The 22,103-nt window shown below is 39.0% G+C and overlaps 1 protein-coding gene across 1 annotated transcript in view; it reads right to left on the bottom strand.

Moving 5' to 3' along the window:
• Nucleotides 1–632: 632 nt before the first annotated feature.
• The window catches only part of LOC129921697 (uncharacterized), a 35,776-nt gene continuing 14,305 nt past the window's right edge, over nucleotides 633–22,103 (bottom strand). Inside the window, exons 2-4 of the mRNA XM_056004156.1 lie at nucleotides 4,134–4,937; nucleotides 2,189–2,291; nucleotides 633–1,269 (exon numbers count right to left, since the gene is read on the bottom strand). Of these exons, the coding sequence (XP_055860131.1) occupies nucleotides 1,203–1,269; nucleotides 2,189–2,291; nucleotides 4,134–4,719 (756 nt within the window). The 5' untranslated portion in view covers nucleotides 4,720–4,937 and the 3' untranslated portion in view covers nucleotides 633–1,202. The remainder of the gene's footprint in view (nucleotides 1,270–2,188; nucleotides 2,292–4,133; nucleotides 4,938–22,103) is intronic.

The following is a 22,103-nucleotide window of genomic DNA, read 5'->3' as shown; positions in this document are numbered from 1 at the left end:
ATCAGCTAGTAATTTTCTTTTCGCAAAGATATACATGAACTGTCAACTTTCTAGGAAAATCATTAGAGCCGTTTTCTAGATCTGTGTCCACCAAACTCTCACCCATGAAGAGTTTATACAAGCTGAAACGAATAATTGTATAAAATATAACAAAAAAAAAATCCTAAATGCCGCTAGCAACTAACAAATCCCAAGTAGGATGCCTAATAAAAAAAACAAAAAAAAAACAAACAAACATTCTATAGATAAAAGATAAAATGAGTTTAAAGTTTACAAAACTTTGGATCACCATTTTAACATAACTGTACGCACTAAAGATTCCGACCACAGGAACAGACGTAAGAACACACATAAGTAAGAACTCTTTTGTTTCCTAAGCAATAAAGTTCCCCTTGCGATCTATAGGGCAGATAATGTAAAGGTCATCTGTTTCTGTGGTCAGCGCTTAACGAGGGTGTCATGTGGCCAGCACAACGACTAACCGCCAGTAATGTTTTATTATGCCTATGTGTAATGCAGAATGTCCTCTAGGTAATAAAAAATACATTATTGTTATTGTTATAACTCCTATCTTAGGACAAACCTATTTAGAGGAACAATATAAAGGCAAAAATCTTGCATAGAATAAAAGAAATAAACAAAATATGGTTATTTCGTACACCTGAAAATGAACATACATACATTTTATAAAAACTCTAATGCTTTAACGTGTATGGGCCTACAAGAATGTAACTACACCAAACACTGCATGCCTGCCTTCATTAATCTCGACATGAATATCCTTAACGGGGGTCAAGAGCAGTGGTTATCAATAGAAGTGGTTAAACGATCATCTAGCTGATTGGAGGGGCCAGAGTAGAGCCATCCCTCATTCCTGGCCTCTGAGTAAAGTCCTTCCCTTAAGTCGCAAGCTCGACCCTTAACAAACAACAGAATTCGAGAATGACCTAATATCCCTTAATGATATCAAGCAGCATTTGAACCCAGGTTATGTGTTAAACTGTTCTGATTGAGCCAACATGCTCCTAGTTACTTGTATATAGATATGTCCATTCTCTCTCTTTCTCTGTATACACTAACATATGATACATAAATATGCATTCCATATACGTAACAACGAAGTCTTTATGCAATTTCTAAGAAACATAGATATTTTTTTTGGTTTAAAACAAGTATACACCAGGGCGCGAGAAATGACATTTTCAGATGAGGTTTGAAGGAAAACGAATCATTTCAAAATTTTGTCTTGGCTCCTGTGGTTCGGTAACTCTGTGAAACAAACAAATTTATTAGTTAATACAAGTTTCACCTTCAATCATATGTCTAAACCGAGATACCCAAACTAAGACCCGTTGGCTGAAAGCCCAGTGCTATCTCATTCTCTCGAAATGTCTGTCCTCAATGCATTAAGATGCCCCGGAGAGCCACATAATGCCTTAGAGTGCAACAGAATGATCTTTAGTTTTCAAAAAAAAAAAAGTTTAGAAATAATGCAAAATCATTTCTCGGATTTTCTTTAGAATGGGCTATTAATCACAGAACTATATATTCACGCAAATATATGAAACAAAGCCATTTCCTGTTAGTTTCCATTGAGATAATGTTTTAAAAATCCTAGATCGAAATAAATCCTGTCTGTTAATAATAATCTTATCTTATATGATACAGACGTTACTTCAAAAAAGAAGATGATTACGTCCTACGCGTCTTGCATTTAGTCATGCATATTAACCAATGACCTAAACTCCGCCAAGTCACTGGTTTTCCTGGCTAGCTCAGGCATTAATATATTAATATTAATCAGATACTAATCATCTTATGTACATTTAAATAGATTTATTACCTAGATCTTTCTAGATTATATATCTAAAAATTGCAAAATAATAATTATGAGACGAGAGTAGGCCTACTCTTATTTTTGATGATCAGTTACTAGATCTAGATCTAAAAATTAAATTATATGTTACATAGGTTAGGGTTGAAAAAAAAAACCACGAAAACTTTACTTCTTATAGCTACTTTACAAAACAACGGCTTGTTTCAACTTTTTAAAAAAATTTCACGACATTTTTCGTAGTTTTAAAAGAACTCCATGTCCAGTCTAGATATTATATATATAATTCTATGATGATAACATTAGGGGAAAAAAAGTTTCTTAATATGTTCCAATTTTTTTTCAAAGACTTACTTCTTGTATCTTGGCGACATTGCATGCCGCACAAAATAAACCACAACAAAGGCAAACATTAGCAGAAGTATAAACCCTGCAACTGATACAGTGATAATCAAATCTGAGGATGAAAATTTGAAAAAGTTAACCAATAATCGTTCATTTTTCACGAATGTCCAATGTTGATATACTATACAAAACTTAAGTAGGCCAAGATGGATTCCGGACATACTCTGATATTATAGTCATTTAGATGTAAGGCGACCTAAGAAGATCATGTAATAAAACGTTTTAAAATTGACAAAATATCCAAGAAAAAGAGAGAAGGAGAAAGAGGGAGAGAAATGGAGAGAGAAAGAGCGAGAGAAAGAGAGAGAAGTAGAGAGTGTGTGTGAGTGAGAGAGAAAGGGACGATAATTAATACTAAACGATTAACATCTACATATAGATCTATCTATCTATCTATCTATCTATCTATCTATCTATCTATCTATCTATCTATCTATCTATCTATCTATCTATCTATCTATCTATCTATCTATCTATCTATCTATCTATCTATCTATCTATCTCTCTCTCTCTCTCTCTCTATATATATATATATATATATATATATATATATATATATAGTAGTTCAATTTAAACCGTTTATATTACACTAGATTAAAGACACTAAATGTTCAGTAATCGTCAATCTCTCTCTCGTTCTCTCTCTGCTTGTCTGTCCGTCTGTCTGTCAATCTATCCTTCATTATCAGGCTGTCCAGGCCTGCGCAAGCTATTATAACACAGTGCAGGACAGGCCACTGTCCTGTTGGCTCCTATTTCTCACAGCTATTGCCAAATTTTGACTCACGATGCCCCCTCTGCGAAGAAGAAGAGGAAACAGTGTCTTGTATTCTTTTTGACTGCCCCAGACTTGCTGATCTCCGTACCGACAGGTCTGGGAAACCAAAAAATCTTTATGCTGAAATGTATGCATTACGCAAAAACAGCAGGGTTTCTGTCCAGGGCTATTGCCAGAGAGGATTTGAGCCTCTCAAGCCCTCACTCCAATGGAGTTTGATGAGGATGAGGATGATCCCTCATTATTATTATCGTCATCATAAATCTATATAGGGAGTGGGAGGCTGAATTAGCTGAGATATGTAGATATATGCAAGTGCACCATCTACACATTGATACTGTACGATCATGGAGCTGAGATATGTAGATATATGCAAGTGCACCATCTACACATTGATACTGTACGATCATGGAGCTGAGATATGTAGATATATGCAAGTGCACCATCTACACATTGATACTGTACGATCATGGAGCTGGGATGTCTATCTTAAGTTACACGTATTAATATGTCAGCAATCAACCACATAGTCAACCAAGCAAACCGGTCTGGGGGGGGGTGGATTTTTATAAATGGAGTCAAATTTTGGTGTATCAAGTGTACAGAATAAGGAAACATTTCAAAATATACGTGTGTTACCTTGCAAGCGAGACCAAGATAAAACATCAATTAATGTAATAGGAAATTATTTATGCCATAAACCACCAAAAAACAAAACAAAACAAAAACAACTAAACAATCCCTACAGTAATCAGTAAAGTAAAATTGAAGTTTCCCTTTCAGACCTTGCGATCTCTAGGGCAGATGATGTAAAGGTCATCTGTTTCTAAAGCACACGGTTGACGAGGGTGTTATGTAGCCAGCACAACGATCAACCGCCTTTACTTTTCTTCAACTAATGTCAAATGCCCATTACAGCTGGGTGGTGCCCTAAAGATCCCGAAATTAGAAATACCATTCTTCACCAGGATTTGAACCCAGGACCCCAGGTTTGAAAGCCAAGCGCTTTAACACTCAGCCACAATTTCCCAAGGCATTCCAAAACTGAGATAAAGAGATGAAAGCCTGGGCATTGCCTATGGTCGGAACGATTTCTCGCCCTACTGATTCAATTACCATTGTCTATTGTCTCTGTCACATTGTTATTGGTCAGTGCTGAAGAGTTTTTGTTGTTTGACGATGCTGTCGTGTTTTTGAACGATAATGTGCTATTCGACAATTCTGTCGTTTTGTTCGACAATTCTGTCGTGTTGTTCGACAATTCTGTCGTGTTGTTCGACAATTCTGTCGTTTTGTTCAACAATTCTGTCGTGTTGTTCGACAATTCTGTCGTGTTGTTCCACATTTCTGTCGTGTTGTTCGACAACTCTGTCGTGTTGTTCGACAATTCTGTCGTGTTGTTCGACAATTCTGTTGTGTTGTTCGACAATTCTGTCGTGTTGTTCAACAATTCTGTCGTGTTGTTCCACATTTCTGTCGTGTTGTTCGACAACTCTGTCGTGTTGTTCGACTTTTCTGTCGTGTTGTTCGACTTTTCTGTCGTGTTGTTTGACGATGCTGTTGTGCTGTCTGACAATGCCATTGTGCTGTATGTTACTGTGTTAGATGGCGCTACAGTGCTTGTCGATGATACTTTGGATGTTGTAGCATCGCTCATAGATGCCAAGGACAGAATCAGCGTTAAATAGATTGTGACTACCATCCTGAAACTGATTCAATAAATCTTAGCTTCTTGTAATAATGTCTGATTCACAAAGCCCATATCACAAGGTTTGTCTACATTATAAGATCTGTCTAGATCAAGATGTCTGTCTTGTTTCACATGTCCAGAGACACTTCTAAAGTTTCCATAGCAACAAGTTATCACTTTTCTTGGGTTTCTCTCTTCTTCACCTTTCCTTCAACTTGTTCGTGAAAAACCTTTAAAAAAAGACAATCAAAAAATTATGCGAAAACTAAATCTCAAATAAATCTTTAAACTTTTAAAATTATTTTTTCCATATTCTGACAGAATTGTTCCTTTTCCACATTTCTGCATTCTACCCAGTTATGATCAGTGGCGTAGCAAGGTACCCGTGTGCCCGGGTTCAAGAATATGTTTATGGGCCCCTCCCCCCCCTCCCATTCGACAAATATTTTGTGTGACAAAAAAATCAAGTAGTTTGCATGTACATTTACTAAAAGACATTCCAATCCAAGTTCATAAGCACAGCTCTTGGGGGAGCTACCACCTTCTACCAAGCGCGTCCCCAGGTGGCGGATAGGGGAAAGACCCTTAGATATAAGGGTTAGCTGTGAATAGCAAATAAACAGCCGCGGACCAACTGGTTTGCAGTCATGGAGGATGAGGTGAAGTATTCCAGTGGTTAGAATATTTACTAAAAACATCTCAGAAATCCAGGGAAATGATTGCAAAAAGCGAGTATAGGGCGCTCTAACTCTAAACCCGGGTAGATGAAACCCGTTAGCTAGGGATAGCAGTTCATCTAGGAGAGAAAACTCCGAAAATAAACACCTGCTGCCTTGCAGATGATCTTGGATGATCAAAGGCTATGGGAGCACACCCAGAAAGAAAAGCAGGCGGAAGTCGGAGTCAATGGGCCTCCTGGCGCATAACACATTGACACGCAACCTCATCTATGTTGGAGTTCAGTAACGATTCTAATAGATGTGGCGTCCTGCCTGTGGAATCCCGCCGCGCAGGTAGGGGGCCGGGCTCTCCGCCTCGAAGGAGCCCACACAAGCGAGCTGGTGGTTCTTCTATCTCTACCTGTGGAGCCAGGAGCAGGGACAAGAAAGTAAATACTACTGGCCAACACTCCAAGACCAAAAGTCTAAAAATCTTACAATGGAACGCAGAGGGCATCCAAAAGAAAAAAGAAGCTCTAAAAATATTTCTGCATGAGAAAGAAATTGATGTAGCTTGCATCCAAGAAACTCATTTGAACAGTAATCTTCGTTTCTCCATTAGAGGCTACACCTGCATCAGACAAGATAGAGAAATCAGACCCAAAGGAGGAATCCTCACCCTCATTAAAAATGATATCCCTACCACAGACATAACTATGCCCAACTCCTCAGAATCAGAAATAATGGGAACTAAGCTAATTCTCCCAGATGGAAATATTAATCTATTTAACTGCTACTTCCCACCAGACAAGGAAATAGAGATTGACCACATTCAAATACCTGACCAAGAAGACTGTCTAATCTTAGGAGATATGAATAGTCACTCTCAGAGCTGGGGATACCCAGACCTAAATGCCAGGGGAGAAGAAATTGAAGAATGGCAAGCAGAGAACAGACTTATCTTGCTAAATAAACCTGAGGACAAACCAACCTTTTTTTCAAGAGCCTGGCTAACATCAACCACTCCAGATCTAGCCTTTGCAACAGACAACTTATCCAAAAAGTGCACTAGAGAAGTTGCAGACCAGCCAGCCACCAGCGACCACAGACCCATATTGATCAGTATCGATACCTCCTTCAAAATATCAGAAAACTCCACCATCCCCAGATGGAACTACAAAAAAGCCACCTGGCACCTATTCTCAAAGCTCACAGACCTATATACAACTTCAATAAACTGCAAATCAAATCAGGTTAATAAGTCATTCTCAGCTTTCTCCAAAGCAATACTCCTAGCAGCTAAGGAATCAATTCCTAGAGGAGCAAGAAAAGATTATATCCCCAACTGGTCTGATCACCTTCAACAACTCCACAATGCCACTATTGAAGCCAGAAACACAGTAGAAAATAACCCTTGTATAGAAAATAACATAAATCTAAAAGCAGCTAACGCAGTTTTCAGGAAAAATTACCTTTCTGCCTTGAGGAAAAGTTGGCATGAAAAAACAGAACAACTAAACGTAGATAGAGATGGCCACAAACTCTGGCGTATAGCCAAATGTCTCAACCAGGAAGAAAACAGAACAACTCCTATAGTAATAGAAAAGGACAACAAACCCCTGAAAGGCCAAGAAGCAGCAAATGAATTCATTAAGTTTTTCCAAAGCATAGGACAAATACAAATTAATGAAGGTAGAAATAAAGATGTAAACTCAGAAATCCAAGATAAATTTAAAGAAAACAATCCAGCTTACTCCTTGGGAATGACCACTAATCTTAAAATGAAGGAACTAGATGAATCCCTAAAAGCCCTCAAACCAAAACAAGCCCCGGGCCCAGACAAAATATCAAATGACATGCTTCTTCACTTGGGTCCTCAAGCCAAAAGAAAACTGCTACAATTATTCAATGCTAGCTGGAAATCTGGCAGAATTTCAAACATCTGGAAAAAAGCCATTATGATCCCTATACTAAAGCACGGCAAGCCAAGAAATAAACTGGATAGCTACCGTCCCATCAGCCTCACTAGCTGTACCTGCAAACTGATGGAAAGAGTGATAAATAGAAGGCTGACATGGATCCTTGAGTCAAATAACCTACTCACTGAAGCCCAGGCTGGCTTTAGAAAAGGCAGATCAACAGAAGATCAAATTGCCTTCATCACACAAGAAATAGAAGACGGCTTTCAAGAAAAGAAACCAACAACAATTGTGTGGGTTGACTTAGAAAAAGCATTTGACAAAGTCTGGGAACAAGGTCTCTTGCTCAAGCTAATCCAGCATCACATATCCCACAGAATGTACAACTGGATAAAGGAATACCTAAATAATAGAAAAGCCTTAGTTTGCATGCAAGGACAAAGAAGCCACACAGTGGGCATAAAAAATGGTGTCCCCCAAGGAGGAGTCCTATCCCCAACACTTTTCCTAATATTCATAAACGATCTAATTCAAAACCTACCCAAAAAAGTTAAGAGCAGCATGTATGCAGATGACCTTGCCTTAATTAGCACAGAAGAATATGTAGGAACATCGAAATTTCGATTACAAGATGCTCTTGATAAACTCAATAATTGGTCCAAAGACTGGGGCATGTCCATTAACACAAAAAAGACAACATATACCATATTCTCACTGTCAACAAAACAACAAACAATAAAATTAACATTAGATAAGGAAGCTTTAGAAAAAAATGACAGCCCTACTTATCTTGGAGTCACCTATGACCCGAGACTAACCTGGAAAAACCAAATAGATAAAACACAGAGTAAAGGCATCCAGAGACTATCTCTCTTGAAAAAATTAGCTGGCACAGATTGGGGAGCAAATCACAACATCCTGAAAAAGACCTATACCAGTTATGTAAGACCTGTACTAGAATATGGTGCCACAGCATGGGGCTCAGCAGCCCAAACCAACCTTAGAAAAATAGACAAGGTTCAAAATATTGGTCTAAGGATAATGACAGGAGCAATCAAAACAACACCCATAAGAGCTATGGAGGAAACCGCTGCCCTGATCTCTCTGGATGAAAGAAGAGAAATAAAAATCCTTTCCCAATTCACAAAATTGGAAACCTTGGAGAGGCACCCACTCAGAACAAAAATCCACAAAACTGGCACAAAAAACCGTCTCAAAAGGACCAATTTCATACAGGAATCTCTAAACCTAAAAAAGAAACACCAACTTGAAAAAATTACTCTGGAATCCTCAATACACTATAATGAATCTCCACCCTGGGACGAAAGCCCTCTTCCTACTATAAGGGACCATATTGAAAACATAAAAAGAAAATCTGATTACAGACCAACAGAGCTCAAGGAAATAGTGTTTTCTACATACCAATTACCCTAGCAATCAGTGGATCAGAGTTTACACGGATGGCTCATCCCATAAAGCCACCACAAATGGAGGAGCTGGAATACTTATCGAATGGCCAGATGGAGGAAAACTAGAAAAATCCTTTGCAACTGGAGAGCTCTCTGACAGTCACAGAGCAGAAAGGGAAGCACTAGCACTAGCTGCTACCATGCTAGCAAATCATCCAAGTTCCCCTCACAGTCAGATTGTCTTTCTAACAGACGCAAAAACAACCCTCCAAAGCCTGCAAAACTCTGATTCCCCTTATATTAAAAACCTCAGAACAGCACTCACAAAGCTCAACCACAACAGCAAAAAAACTGTCATTCAATGGATACCAGCTCACATACAACTAGCAGGAAATGAGAAGGCTGACACACTCGCCAAGAGTGGGAGAACAAACTCACAAGTAAACTCTGCTCTCTATCCAGAAGAAATGAAGAAATTAATTGTAGATAAAATAAATGAGAAATGGACGAGCTCCCATCCAAATCACAAGAAAGATGATGCTTACTATAAGCTATCCCGACAAGACCAACGTCTAATCTTTCGACTCAGGACCGGACACAACAGAATGCGACAACACATGTTCCGGAAGCTCAAAATTGGAACCAGCGAAATCTGCCCATGTGGAGTATCACCAGAAAATGCCGACCACGTCCTCCAAAACTGCTCTCTCTACCAAGAGGCCCGTATAAGACATTGGCCCCAAATCACTCCAATAGAAAGAAAACTATATGGAGAGCTCCCTGATTTGGAAACCACTGCGCAGTTCATCTCATGTATTGGTCTAGTCATATGAACACTCCAACATAACAATGAGAACGATGAAGAAGAAGAAGAATAAGCACAGCTGACAGAATCATTTAAACCGTGTTTAAGTATTGTTTAGCACAGTGAACATAAAGCACTAGCGGCTGCCTTTGTTGAAACAATGCCAGAAGACCATTGCATTGTCAACTAATATTTGAACCAACATCATTGCCTTGGCATCGTAAGTAATTTAAAGAAAGATGGTGATATTTTATTACTTAGGATATTTGTTCAGTCAATCTTGCAGAACAACTGAAGCCACAACAACAACAAAAAATACAGACCTTCATCAACAGATGCCTGAGAAATATCCTAAAAATACACTGGTATGACAAAGTAGAGAACACCAAACTGAGGGAGATGAGTGGACAGAAAAATATAGAAGTGCAGATTTTAGAGAGGAAGTGAAGATGGATTGGTCACACCTTTAGAAAAGATACCAGCAACAGAGCTAGGCAGGCCTTAGAGTGGAACCCCCAGGGAACAAGACGCAGAGGAAGACCAAAAAGAACATAGCGACGCAGTGTACTTGAAGAAGCAGAGAGGACCGGGAAGAGCTGGGACACCATCAAAAAGCTAGCAAGAGACCGTGAAGAGTGGCATGTTTTTGTCGAAGCCCTATGTTCCATGAGGAACTCAAAGGAATGATGATGAATCTTACAGACTTCTGGTTCTCACAAGTATAAAAACCTACAAATGACAAATTTCTTTGGGTAGTTCGTCATCGGAGTTCGCAAAACATTGTTAGAAAATAATGCTAATTTAATAAATTTTTAAAATTCTCTTTGAGTGCTGTCAACCATGATAGAGAAAAATGACACAGATTGGATCTCCTTTAGTATTTTTTGCTAAAATTGCATTGCCGAACAAGTCTATTATATCTTTGAATTTGTGGGTTGAGGTAAAGGATTGTATTTTTTTCCCTTAAGAATTTAAGTACTGCTAAGATATTGTCGTTGTTACTTGTGTCACCAAAACAATACTCTTCGCGATGACCACTAAATGAAAGGTTGTTGCGTGCTAAAGTTAAAACTAACATTCACTATGCGATGAATTACTTTCAGTCAGTAATGGACCTCATTCGTCAATCGTAAACAGACACCATTTAGCCACGTGATTCTCTATCTCTTCTATACAAATTACGTCATACACTAAGCCTGTCACGTGATACTTTTTTTCTCGCTTTTTTATCAATTTTATCACGTGGCTAAATGTTGTTTTGTTTACGATTGGTGAATGAGGTCCGTTGTCAACTTCTCCATTGAGCTCCTTGTTTTGCATCATCCACAGTGCTCAGTCGTTCATGGTGTCTGTATGTTTGGCAAGCTTGTTGATGAAGTGAAGTCATTATTAGGAATGGTTTTCTATTTTTTTTGTTGACGATTCGGTTGAAAAACAAGCAACATTAATGCTGTCTCAGGGTATAAACCAGAGACCATCGAGACCATCCGAATGACTGTCCAGTGCAAATACTATACGAAAAGGCAGCCATTCAAGTGAAAGACACTATTTCCATGATAAATGTGGAGGCGCGGTGGCTGAGCGGTAAAGCGCTTGGCTTCCGAACCGGGAACCGGGGTTCGAATCCTGGGATTTTTAATTTCGGGATCTTCGGGCGGCTCTGAGTCCACCCAGCTCTAATGGGTACCTGACATTAGTTAGGGAAAAGTAAAGGCGGTTGGTCGTTGTGCTGGCCACATGACACCCTTGTTAACCGTAGGCCACAGAAACAGATGACCTTTACATCAACTGCCCTATAGACCACAAGGTCTGAAAGGGGAGCTTTACTTTACTTTACATGATAAATGTAATTATCGTTTTATTTTAAACATTTTTGTTATAAACCTCCTCCCAAATTTAGTCAAGATAAATAGCACAAAAAAGTCAACATCTTTAACGTTTCTCTATGTAACAAACAGAATACGATGTTTCTTTGCGTTAATATTATGTAATTAGAGTCTAAATCTAGATTTCTGGTAATATTTCTGGTACCTGACATTAGTTGGGGAAAAGTAAAGGCGGTTGGTTGTTGTGCTGGCCACATGACACCCTAGTTAACCGTAGAAAAATAAAAAAAAAGAGGCTAAATAATCAAATAACCCATAAATCTGGTACTTTAATAAAGGACAAATAAAACAGCCAATAGGACACAATTGGCAACACAATCAACTACTACAACGTTAGACTGTATATCACTGTACTAAACTCATCAACTCAACTGTGTCTTCCTAGACTCGTACGTTTCACTGGAGGACTACACCAGGACCGACTTCATGGCTGACTAACAGTCCCGGTCTCAACGCTCTCCGGTCTTGAACTGCCGCTTTCTTACACACTGTGTCTCTGGTCTGCCAGGCTTATGATCAGATGACCATAACACGGGCGCTATTCACGTGCAATGTTCATGTCAGTAATGTCCCTTGCCTTTCAATATAGCACACTAAACTGTATTACTGACTTGTAGTGATGGGAACTAAACTAATTTTTTTTTTAGTTAAACTAAAACTATGTTTAAACTAAAAAAAAAAAGTAATTAAACTTTTAGTTAATCACAAATTGAAAAAATTAGTTAAACTAAACTAAGAAACTTTAGTTCAACTTTTACTAACTATTTTGACCTTTTTTTAAGGACGAAACAGCCAAACATGAAAAATATAAAGTACCGGTATAAAGCACAACCAATCTCTTTAGCAAAATGTAATAAACATTTATTTGTACACATGAAAAAAGATTTAAATGTCTTTATGGGATAGATGTGGCTTGTGTCACATATGTTAGCTGATCACACACAGTTAACCCTTTTGCGTCGCGAATAGGGTTATACCAATACTATCAACGGTAGAGAAAAAAAAAAGGGAAAGAATCGGTCTCAAACGTCACCATCATTACAGCAAACCTGATGAAAGCAGTTCCTTACACTGAGATATAAACACGGGTTAATGTTTTCAGGTTAATATAAAGTTTGATATGACGCGCGGGATATTTTAAGGAAACTTGAACTTCATTGAACCCCTTCGCGCCATGGATGCTACGCCACTGGTTATGATCAAAGTTCAATAACAGTTTTGTGTGTAATGGCAAAACATTACTTTTGGTATAGAATTATTTGAGAAGGCTCACTCTTTTTATGCAACACAAATTATAGTTTATAAAATCAAAAATAAATTTAATTGAATGTGGTCTAATCTGCGTTGTTGGCGTTAATTAGGAGAGGCTAAATTAGCTAAATTTAAGCGGAATGGAACTAGCAAACTATAAAGAAATCATTTTCTACAAAACAAAGCTTATCTAAGGGAAAGAACTCCACATTCACTGTCACACATCTTAATACTGTAGAATTTATTTCCCTTTTCAACTTCAAACAAAATATTTAATAAAACGAATTTATGAATAAATTGGTTAGTTTTTAAAGATTGGATCATGTTTTGTTAGGCACAATGACTAATTGTTTTGTTAGGCGAAATGACTAATTGTTTTGTTAGGCACAATGACTAATTGTTTTGTTAGGCACAATGGCTAATTGCTTTGTTAGGCACAATGGCTAATTGTTTTGTTAGGCACAATGACTAATTGTTTTGTTAGGCACAATGACTAATTGTTTTGTTAGGCACAATGGCTAATTGCTTTGTTAGGCACAATGGCTAATTGTTTTGTTAGGCACAATGGCTAATTGCTTTGTTAGGCACAATGACTAATTGCTTTGTTAGGCACAATGACTAATTGTTTTGTTAGGCGAAATGACTAATTGTTTTGTTAAGCACAATGACTAATTGTTTTGTTAGGCACAATGACTAATTGTTTTGTTAGGCACAATGACTAATTGTGTAAAGTTTCAACTTGATCCGAGAATGGGAAGTGGGGGAACTAAGGTGTACACAAATTGTACACAAATTTTAAGACCGTAAGATTTCAGCTGTGCCTAGACACAGTGCCATTAGAGAATGGAATGGGGATGTCTGAATCAGCCAGGAAAACCAACGACTTGTCAAAGTTTTAAGTCATTGATTAACATGCACGACTAGATTGACACATGAAACGCGTAGGACGTAACTATCTTCTTTTTTTTTTTAAGTAACGCCTGTAATATATAAGAAAAGATAATAAAACAGCCCAACGATTTTTACTGTTCAAAAACAGAGTTTTCTGCGCTTTTTTTGGCTCATTTTGAATGAAAACTGAATTTTGTTGCTTTTTTTGTCGAAATGTATGCTACAGAAGGATCCTAGGTATCACATTTAAAGACCTCACACAAACCAAGAGATTAGAGATAAGGTAACTGCAGCGATTGGACCTCATGATGACCTGTTAACTATAGTAAAAAAAAAACTCAAACTAAAACTCTATGGCCAAGGTCTTCAGCGCTCGCAAAGACCTTCCTTCAGGGAACAGTACCTGGAAAAAGAATAAGAGGCAGACAGCGAAGGCGATGGAAGACAACATAAGAAAATGGGCGGACCTGCCACCGAAAGAGGTTCTATGCAAGGCAAAAGACAGAAAGGAATGGAGAAAGACGGACGACAAATCTTGCATGGTGCCCCAAACGGTCCAACAGACTAAGGAGTAGGTAAAGTAAAAGGTAAAAATAAAAATGCTAGCAATTTACAAGAATGCCATAAACATGGTCATATTCCCGCAAAGCACAGGGCAGCATCATGCTTTGGTCCGGCCCTGAATACATCATAACTATGAAAAAAAACCCGATAAAGTTTGTGACGTAATTCTTCACTGATGTGCAACCTTCTTGTTGTCATTAACCGGGAAGACATGAAACTATCTGCCACTAGTCCATGACATTGTTCCCTACATTACAATAGCACTTCTTGAGGTTTAAGACAAACAAGACACGAAATTTAACACCGACGACACTAAAGTTCACTTTTAATGGTACCAGCTCAAGTTAACCCTTTCAAGTGACTTTGAGAAAGACAACGGTATTCACAAAAATAAATATTTCTGAGTTTTAAAACGGGGCACATTTAAGAATCAGCCCTTAATAAACGCCCTAGGGGAGCAGGGACTAATTCAGTGCGTGCTGGTACCACACTCCCCAAAATGAAAAGGACTGACTTGAGGCGACCATAATCTTGAAATACAAAACCAAAGCCTAATAAAATACTCAGGCACTAAGATATAGGCACATTCCTCGTCCCATATGCTAGGACAAATTTGTACAACTGCTCCATCTTCCCTAGTGCTATTAGAGCATGGAATGGGTTGCCTGAGCCAGCCAGGAAAACCAGTGACTTGGCAGAATTGAAGTCATTGGTTAACATGCATGACTGGATGCAGGAGCCGTGGGACGTAATCATCTTCTTTGTTGAAGTCTCTTCTGTATATTGTTATGACTCTACATTGCGCACTGTCATTTGGCGCGACATTGTGTACCAGAGGACACGATAGAGAACAGAGGAAGAAAAAAGATGGCCGATGATTCGAGATGAAAACGACTCTTGTGATGTGATTAGTGTAATTCTAGATCTAGTTTCCTATTTGGTTATTAAACATTCTATTTTGTTATTTCATAATCCTTTCGTTGAGGTTATTTGGCTAAGTTATAGCAATTGGTGTCAGATAGTGGGATCCTCAACGAAAGGGGAGAAGATGTTCTAGATCTATGTATGGGACATTGAACGAGTCTTTCGTTGAGGATGTTCTAGATCTATGTATGGGACATTGAACGAGTCCATTTTCGGGTAAATCAACATAAGTTTTGATTTTAGTTGATCAACGTTTTAATACTAGATGGCGTCTAAGAAAACACTTAGTCAACTGTCATTACAGGAACTTAGGCAGGAACTCAGAGGTAGAGAGCTGAAGGTGAGCGGCAACAAGGAGGCACTTATGGAGCGTCTTAGGCAAAGCATGATAGAGGAAGAACAGGACCCGGAGACCTATGAGTTTGAAATAGAACCGACTATGATGGAGCTTTGGAACATGATGCAAGAACAAGGCAAAACAAATACTGACATAGGGAACTCGATGAAAGAAGACATGAAATCATTAAAGGATGAACTTAAAAAAGAAATGGGTAATGAACTGGGCTCTATAAAATCATTTGTGACCGAATTGAAAAATGGCATAGACAGTTTCAAACAACAATTAAGAAATGAGGTCGCTGAATTAAGGTCCCAAATGGTGGGAGATGTTGATTCTAAAATTCAACAATTACGAAATGAAATGAAGACGGAGCTGGAAAAGAAACAAGATGTGGGAGCCACTGTGACTGAAATGACGGGGAAGATTAAACCACCGGTGTTTGACGGCTCTGTGTCTTGGTCGGCGTATCGATTACAATTCGAGGCGGCGGCGCAAGTCAACAGATGGGTTACCAAGGCAGATAGGGCAACTGGTCTCATGTTGGCACTCAGAGGCAAGGCAGCCGAATTGTTACAGACTATGACGGATCGGACAGACTACGATGCCATGGTCAAAACAATGGAACTACGATACGGCAATGAACACCTGCAGGAAGTTTTCAGGATGCAATTAAAGAATCGACAACAGAAAAACGGAGAGACATTACAGGAATTAGCAGCAGACGTGGAACGTCTCGCCCGTCTTGCCTACCCATCGGCAACACAGGAACTTCTGGATGTTCTGGTCACAGATGCTTTCATAGATGGAGTGCGAGATTTGGAACTTAAGAAAGCCATCCGAATAAGCGGAAAACGGAAAATCAACGAAGCCCTCATCTATGCCCTGTCCTACGAGGCGGCCGAAGTTTCAGCGAGGAGCATACACTATTGTCGGACGTTAAATGTGGCGGAAGAGGAGGATCTGCCGAGGCGGATTCGAAGAATGGTGGAAAAGGCTTTAAATGAACGGGAACATTATCAGACCTCAAGGCGTAGTAAAAAGACTTTTCGTTGTTGGAATTGTAACACTCCAGGTCATTTACGGAGAAACTGTAACATGTTGTTCCAAGGCCAAGGCTGTGCATCGGAACGTCAACCGCTACGATTCTACGGGCTTAGGGAGCAAGAACGGGCAGCCCAGGAAATCGAAACCCCGAGAGTGTTAGAACAAAGCAGAACCTTGAGAGTGCAGGGAAAGATTGGCGCTGGTTCTTATAGGTTCCTCTTGGACACAGGGGCTACGCGGTCGATAGTTGGACCCAGTCTGATTGGTGATCGGGAAATAATACGAGTGAATGGCTCTACTCTTAAAACGGCAGGTGGCGAACTGTTACCTATATTAGGACAGGTACGGCTTAATTTTGAAATAGGAAGTCAACCATTTAGTCATGATTTTCTGATCGCCAATGTTGTCGACGATTGCATCCTGGGTCTGGATTTTATGCAGGGATTCGGTTTATCTCTAAACATTGGAAGTGGAACTTTACAATATGGACACATAGAGTTCCCATTGCTTGATGATGGTGTGGAAGGCATTCAGGTGAAACGAATCGAACATACGACCATACCAAAGTGGTCTAATCTGTCAGTAAACAGGTATCATAAAAGGGACAAACTGAAGTGGATCGAACTGGAAGGCCAGCTACATCCTAGAAGAGCGGAGATTGAAACATCAACCAATCACTGTTGTGGCTATACGGGTAGTTACAAGAAAAGTGTTGGTGGTGGCAGCGCCGTCGATGATCATAATGACACATCAGATGCGTCTAGCTTTCAAGATAAAGAAAGTGGCAACCTTTTCAACGATAAGCGCGGACCCGAAAAGAAAACGCTAGATGAAGAAACTAGAAGAGTGACCTACAGGCAGAGTGAAACTATTGCTTTCGATGCCCTTGATAGTGCTTCAATGGGCATGACCACATCGGACAACGTTGGGTCTGTGTCCAATACTCCTGTTTGGCTACCAGTACTAACTGCAGACAGAAATTTAATAAGAACTGTACGGGCGGCACCTCGAATGAACAATGCAAATTCCAGAAAAACCATCAACAGGTCTGGACTTGACAAACGTGTGTACGTCTGCCTTCACAAAGCAGAGTAAAAGATGAATCAATTTCAGCGGAAACTGGATACTGATAATGTGGTTAATGGACATGTGTAGACAGGCCTACCTTCTGGAGATGGCTTGAAATGACAGTGTGTTTATGACCTGGCATCCAGTGGGACTATAACTTTCTTGCCAGAACTTCATCTGCACTGACAATTCTTCAGCCCTAGCGAAAATCTGGTCATGTTCGGGACGAACATAACTAAGGAGGGGGCAGTGTTATGACTCTACATTGCGCACTGTCATTTGGCGCGACATTGTGTACCAGAGGACACGATAGAGAACAGAGGAAGAAAAAAGATGGCCGATGATTCGAGATGAAAACGACTCTTGTGATGTGATTAGTGTAATTCTAGATCTAGTTTCCTATTTGGTTATTAAACATTCTATTTTGTTATTTCATAATCCTTTCGTTGAGGTTATTTGGCTAAGTTATAGCAATATTATAAGATAAGATAAGATAAGAATGTGAAAGAAAACTGCCGGTCCTATCATCCCTAAAACATATACATTCTTATGCATGAACTGTGACAAAGCTGGCCGCCCCATAATAGACTTTTTTAGTCACAATTTCTGCCCCGATACAAGGAGAACAAGCCAACACCTGTAATTTTTCTGGGCGCATCTATTCTGTTTCTGCGAAAAGCGTATTAAATATAGCCAACGTTTTGACGAGCGTGGATAATGCTATGGTTTTTAGTGGTAATCGTATGCATTGGACTTCGAATCTCTTTGATAACGAAGCAGTCATGCAAATAAGTAAAATGTCGGCTACTGAAATTCAATAATGTCTATTCTGATTCGAGTGAGTTTGTGTTGGCCGTTGTGAAAATTGCTCATCTCATAGAAATGAGATGAATGCCTAGGTTTTAGCTATGTTTGGAACGATGTCGCCCTCACAGCAGTTCCGGTCTCTACACACAGCTGATGTTTACAAAGAAATGGGAAGTTTGGAATCAGCGGCGTCACAGGGTGAAGCGCTGTGTGTTGCAAACTCGCTTAGGGTCGCCGGCTTCTGATTTTTCCTTACGTTTGACCTCCTTGTTAGAGTATAGCTGCAAGGCAGCACAGGCTTGACTTCAGAGTTTTCTTTCTCATAGTTGGGTAGCCAACTAAGGCTAACAAGCCCTTCTTGCCAGAAGTTTACTGGTTTAAGCACGATTTACTCGCCCCTTCTCCTTTAAGTAAAAACAATTCAGAACCAACATCTGAGCCCAACGTGAAGGCTAGGAGTTGGACTTGTTGTCAAAGAATATTTGAGACGATCTCTCTCTCTCTCTCTCTCTCTCTCTCTCTCCATATATATATATATATATCTTACACATACATACATACATTCGTACATACATACATATGCTACATATTTATCAAAAGCATTAATAACAGTAGATACATTATAAATTCTCTGATATCACTAAAGACTGAAGCACATCCTGAATTCCAAAAGCAGCAAACTGTGACCACTTCCTTGTGTATATGTAGGTATATAAATTAAAACCATGTCATTATATTTCCAGGAAGTAACATTATTATCAGCTGCATTTATTATTTTAGGAATGAGAAGCGTTAAACCCAAGTGGCTATTTAAAAGTATGTCGTTCTTGCGATGGGATTTTTTAAAATGGAAGCAAATGTAGCTTTTGTGTATATCCCGTGTACAGAATGTGGCAGTATTATGAGCAATGTGTTAAGATACAGATCACAGACCTCGAAGCAGGACGTTTAGGCGCCGCCGTTTTGGCGCCGCCGTTTTGGCCCCGCCGTTTTGGCGCGAAGGTCGTTTTTGCGCGAGCCGTTTCGGCGACGGGACGTTTTGGCGCGAAATACATTATGTACGTTTATTGTATTATTTCTTTTAAAAGAATTATTCTTATCTATGTTTTGCATGAGTGTTTGTGTTAAGACATATTTTTCACGTACTAAATGTAAAATTGTGTTTGTTTTTCACATCATTTTCTTTCATAAACAATTTGGCTTGTGTATGTGTGTTTATTAAGAGGCAGACTTTTATTTTCAAAAAAGGTTTAGATGTTAACATGGTTTTTGTTATATTAAAGTGTGACACTTAGCTAGTTACACTAATGTCAAATAAAAAAAAATCTTTTGGAAAGAAATTCAAAAATGTCATCCAGTGCGATTAGCAGAACTCACATATAGCATGTCATTACCATTCAGGAATCTGACTTATTATATCTTACTATATTCATGAAATAAGCAAAACCTTTATAATTTAAAAAAAAAAATTCGCTGAACGGTGTTAGAATTCACACTATACATACAATATTATGGTAGAGTGAAATAAACATTGCTATAAAAGCTACGTGCTTATTAAATAATCGTCAAATGATATCTCGCGCCAAAACGTCCCGTCACCAAAACGGCTCTCGCCAAAACGTCCCGTCGCCAAAACGGCGGGGCCAAAACGGCGGCGCCAAAACGTCACGTACCGCACAGACCTATATATATTATATCTAGACTGGACATGAAGATCTTTATACACTACAATAAATGTCGTGAAAAAATTTAAAAAGTTGAAACAAGGCGTTTTTTTGTAAAGTCATTATAAGAAGTAAAGTTGTTCTAACCTATGTGACATATAATTTAATGTTTAGATCTAGATCTAGTAATTAAACATCTAAATAATAGCACTCTCGTCTCATAATTATTATTTTGCAATTTTTACATAGGCCTACATAAAAGCAAAATCCATCTATTTAAATGTAGGCCTACATAGACGTGAATTATTTCGATCTAGGATTTTGAAACGTAATCTTAATGGAAACTAACAGGAAATGGCTTTATTTCATGAATTCACGTGAATATATAGTTCCATGATTAAAAATGCACTCGCACTCCAGCCATCAGACAAACCAATACTTTTTCTTTTGTATTTTAGTTAAGAAATTCCAAAATTAATAAAAAATCTGTCACTAATATAATTTATATACGCTATAAATTTAATTCTTATAGCGACTCGCCCCACTCCCTTAATGCCTAATGCAATCATTAGCAGAAATTATAAAATCGCCACCTCACCCAACCCCCACCGAATCGGCCAAGATACCAGAGGAAAGCGACATAATATAAAAATTATATAGCAATTCAACTAACTTTGTTCACACACTATTTCTCCACAAAAAATAGGACCGCCCCCCCCACACACACTCGAAGGGTTTATGTGGGAAGGGCAGTAAGCCTAAATGTATTCGCTTCACCCCCCCTTCCCCTGGATCCGTCAGCGGTTACAACACTATGAATGACATATGACTCTTTCATGTCGGAATAACTATAGCGTTGTAATAGGTTCAAACTTGATCACTACACGTTTTTCTCTTGAAATCCGATTGGATGTTTTTTTTTTTTACAAAAAACTACAACACCAATAAAAAACAAACAATGCCAAGATAAACTGTCGAACAATGAACCTACTGAAACTGCGCGGTATTTGAAACCTATAATGTCATGTTAAGAGCTTGCATTGTAATTGGTATCATATAAATGCCGCGAAGGCTTCCAAAATATTGAGTAACAAAACGAGTTAATGAGAACTGATCTGGATTGCGAAGCTGAATGTAGCAAGGAAATCTACGATCGCAGGGGCCACCATCAGGCGCGGGGCCTAGGGCTGTAGCCCCACTTTCCACCCCCTATGGCCGCTTCTGGCATCAACTATATTGAAACATCATGTAATCAATAATGTAATTAACTATTTAAAAAAAATGGTCTGCTCTAGTCGGAATTGGAACTTGGGCCTCCATGATTGGAGGAGAACGAATTTTGCCACTGAGATATTCAAGTACTTATTGAGTGCTGGGACAAGTCCCAAAAAGCCCGTGGAGTCTGAGAGCGCATGAGGCGCCCTGACCGCACTTTCCCGTGGTGGAGGCTGTCCAGACCTGAGCAAGCTTTTATAGCACAGTGCAGGACAGGCCATTGTCCTGTTGGGTCAAATTTTTCCCGTCTATAGCCAAATTTCGATTCACGGTGCCTCCGCTGCGGGGAAGAAGAGGAAACCGTGCCTCATATTCTGTTTGACTGCCCCAGACTTGCTGATCTCCGCCTCGACAGGTCTGGGAAACCCAAAATTCTTGACCTGTATGGCGACATTTATGCACTACGCAAGACAGCAGGGTTTCTGTCCAGTGCTTTTGCAAGAGAGGATTTGGGCCTCTCAAGACCTTACTCAAATGGAGTTTGATGATGATGATGATGATGTTTGGAGGCGAGCGTGTTTTGCCACTGACCTATTTAAGTACTTATACAAATTGAAGGTTTTGATAGTTTTCTCGTGATTTAACATTTTTTTAATGGAGCGACCTTATTCTCTACATCAGCTTACTATTTCATAAATTTGAACATTATCAGTCAAAACAAATTTAATTACTTACGATTAATAGATGAATTAATTTTTTTTTTCGATTGACTCATATTCTGTTAGAGACAATAAATAATAGTGAATAGTGCAAAGCTTCAACTTAATCCAAGATAGGGGGGCTGGGAGAAATAACGAGCAAAAGATTTGGACCAGACAGACAGACAGACAGACAGACAGAGTAAGTTGATGTGAGCTCGGAAAAAAAATCTCCATATTTTCCAAGCATCT

This window comes from Biomphalaria glabrata, chromosome 11 (assembly GCF_947242115.1).
Source record: "Biomphalaria glabrata chromosome 11, xgBioGlab47.1, whole genome shotgun sequence".
Classification (NCBI taxonomy): Eukaryota; Metazoa; Mollusca; class Gastropoda; family Planorbidae; genus Biomphalaria; species Biomphalaria glabrata.
This window is presented reverse-complemented; position numbering and strand designations above follow the sequence as displayed.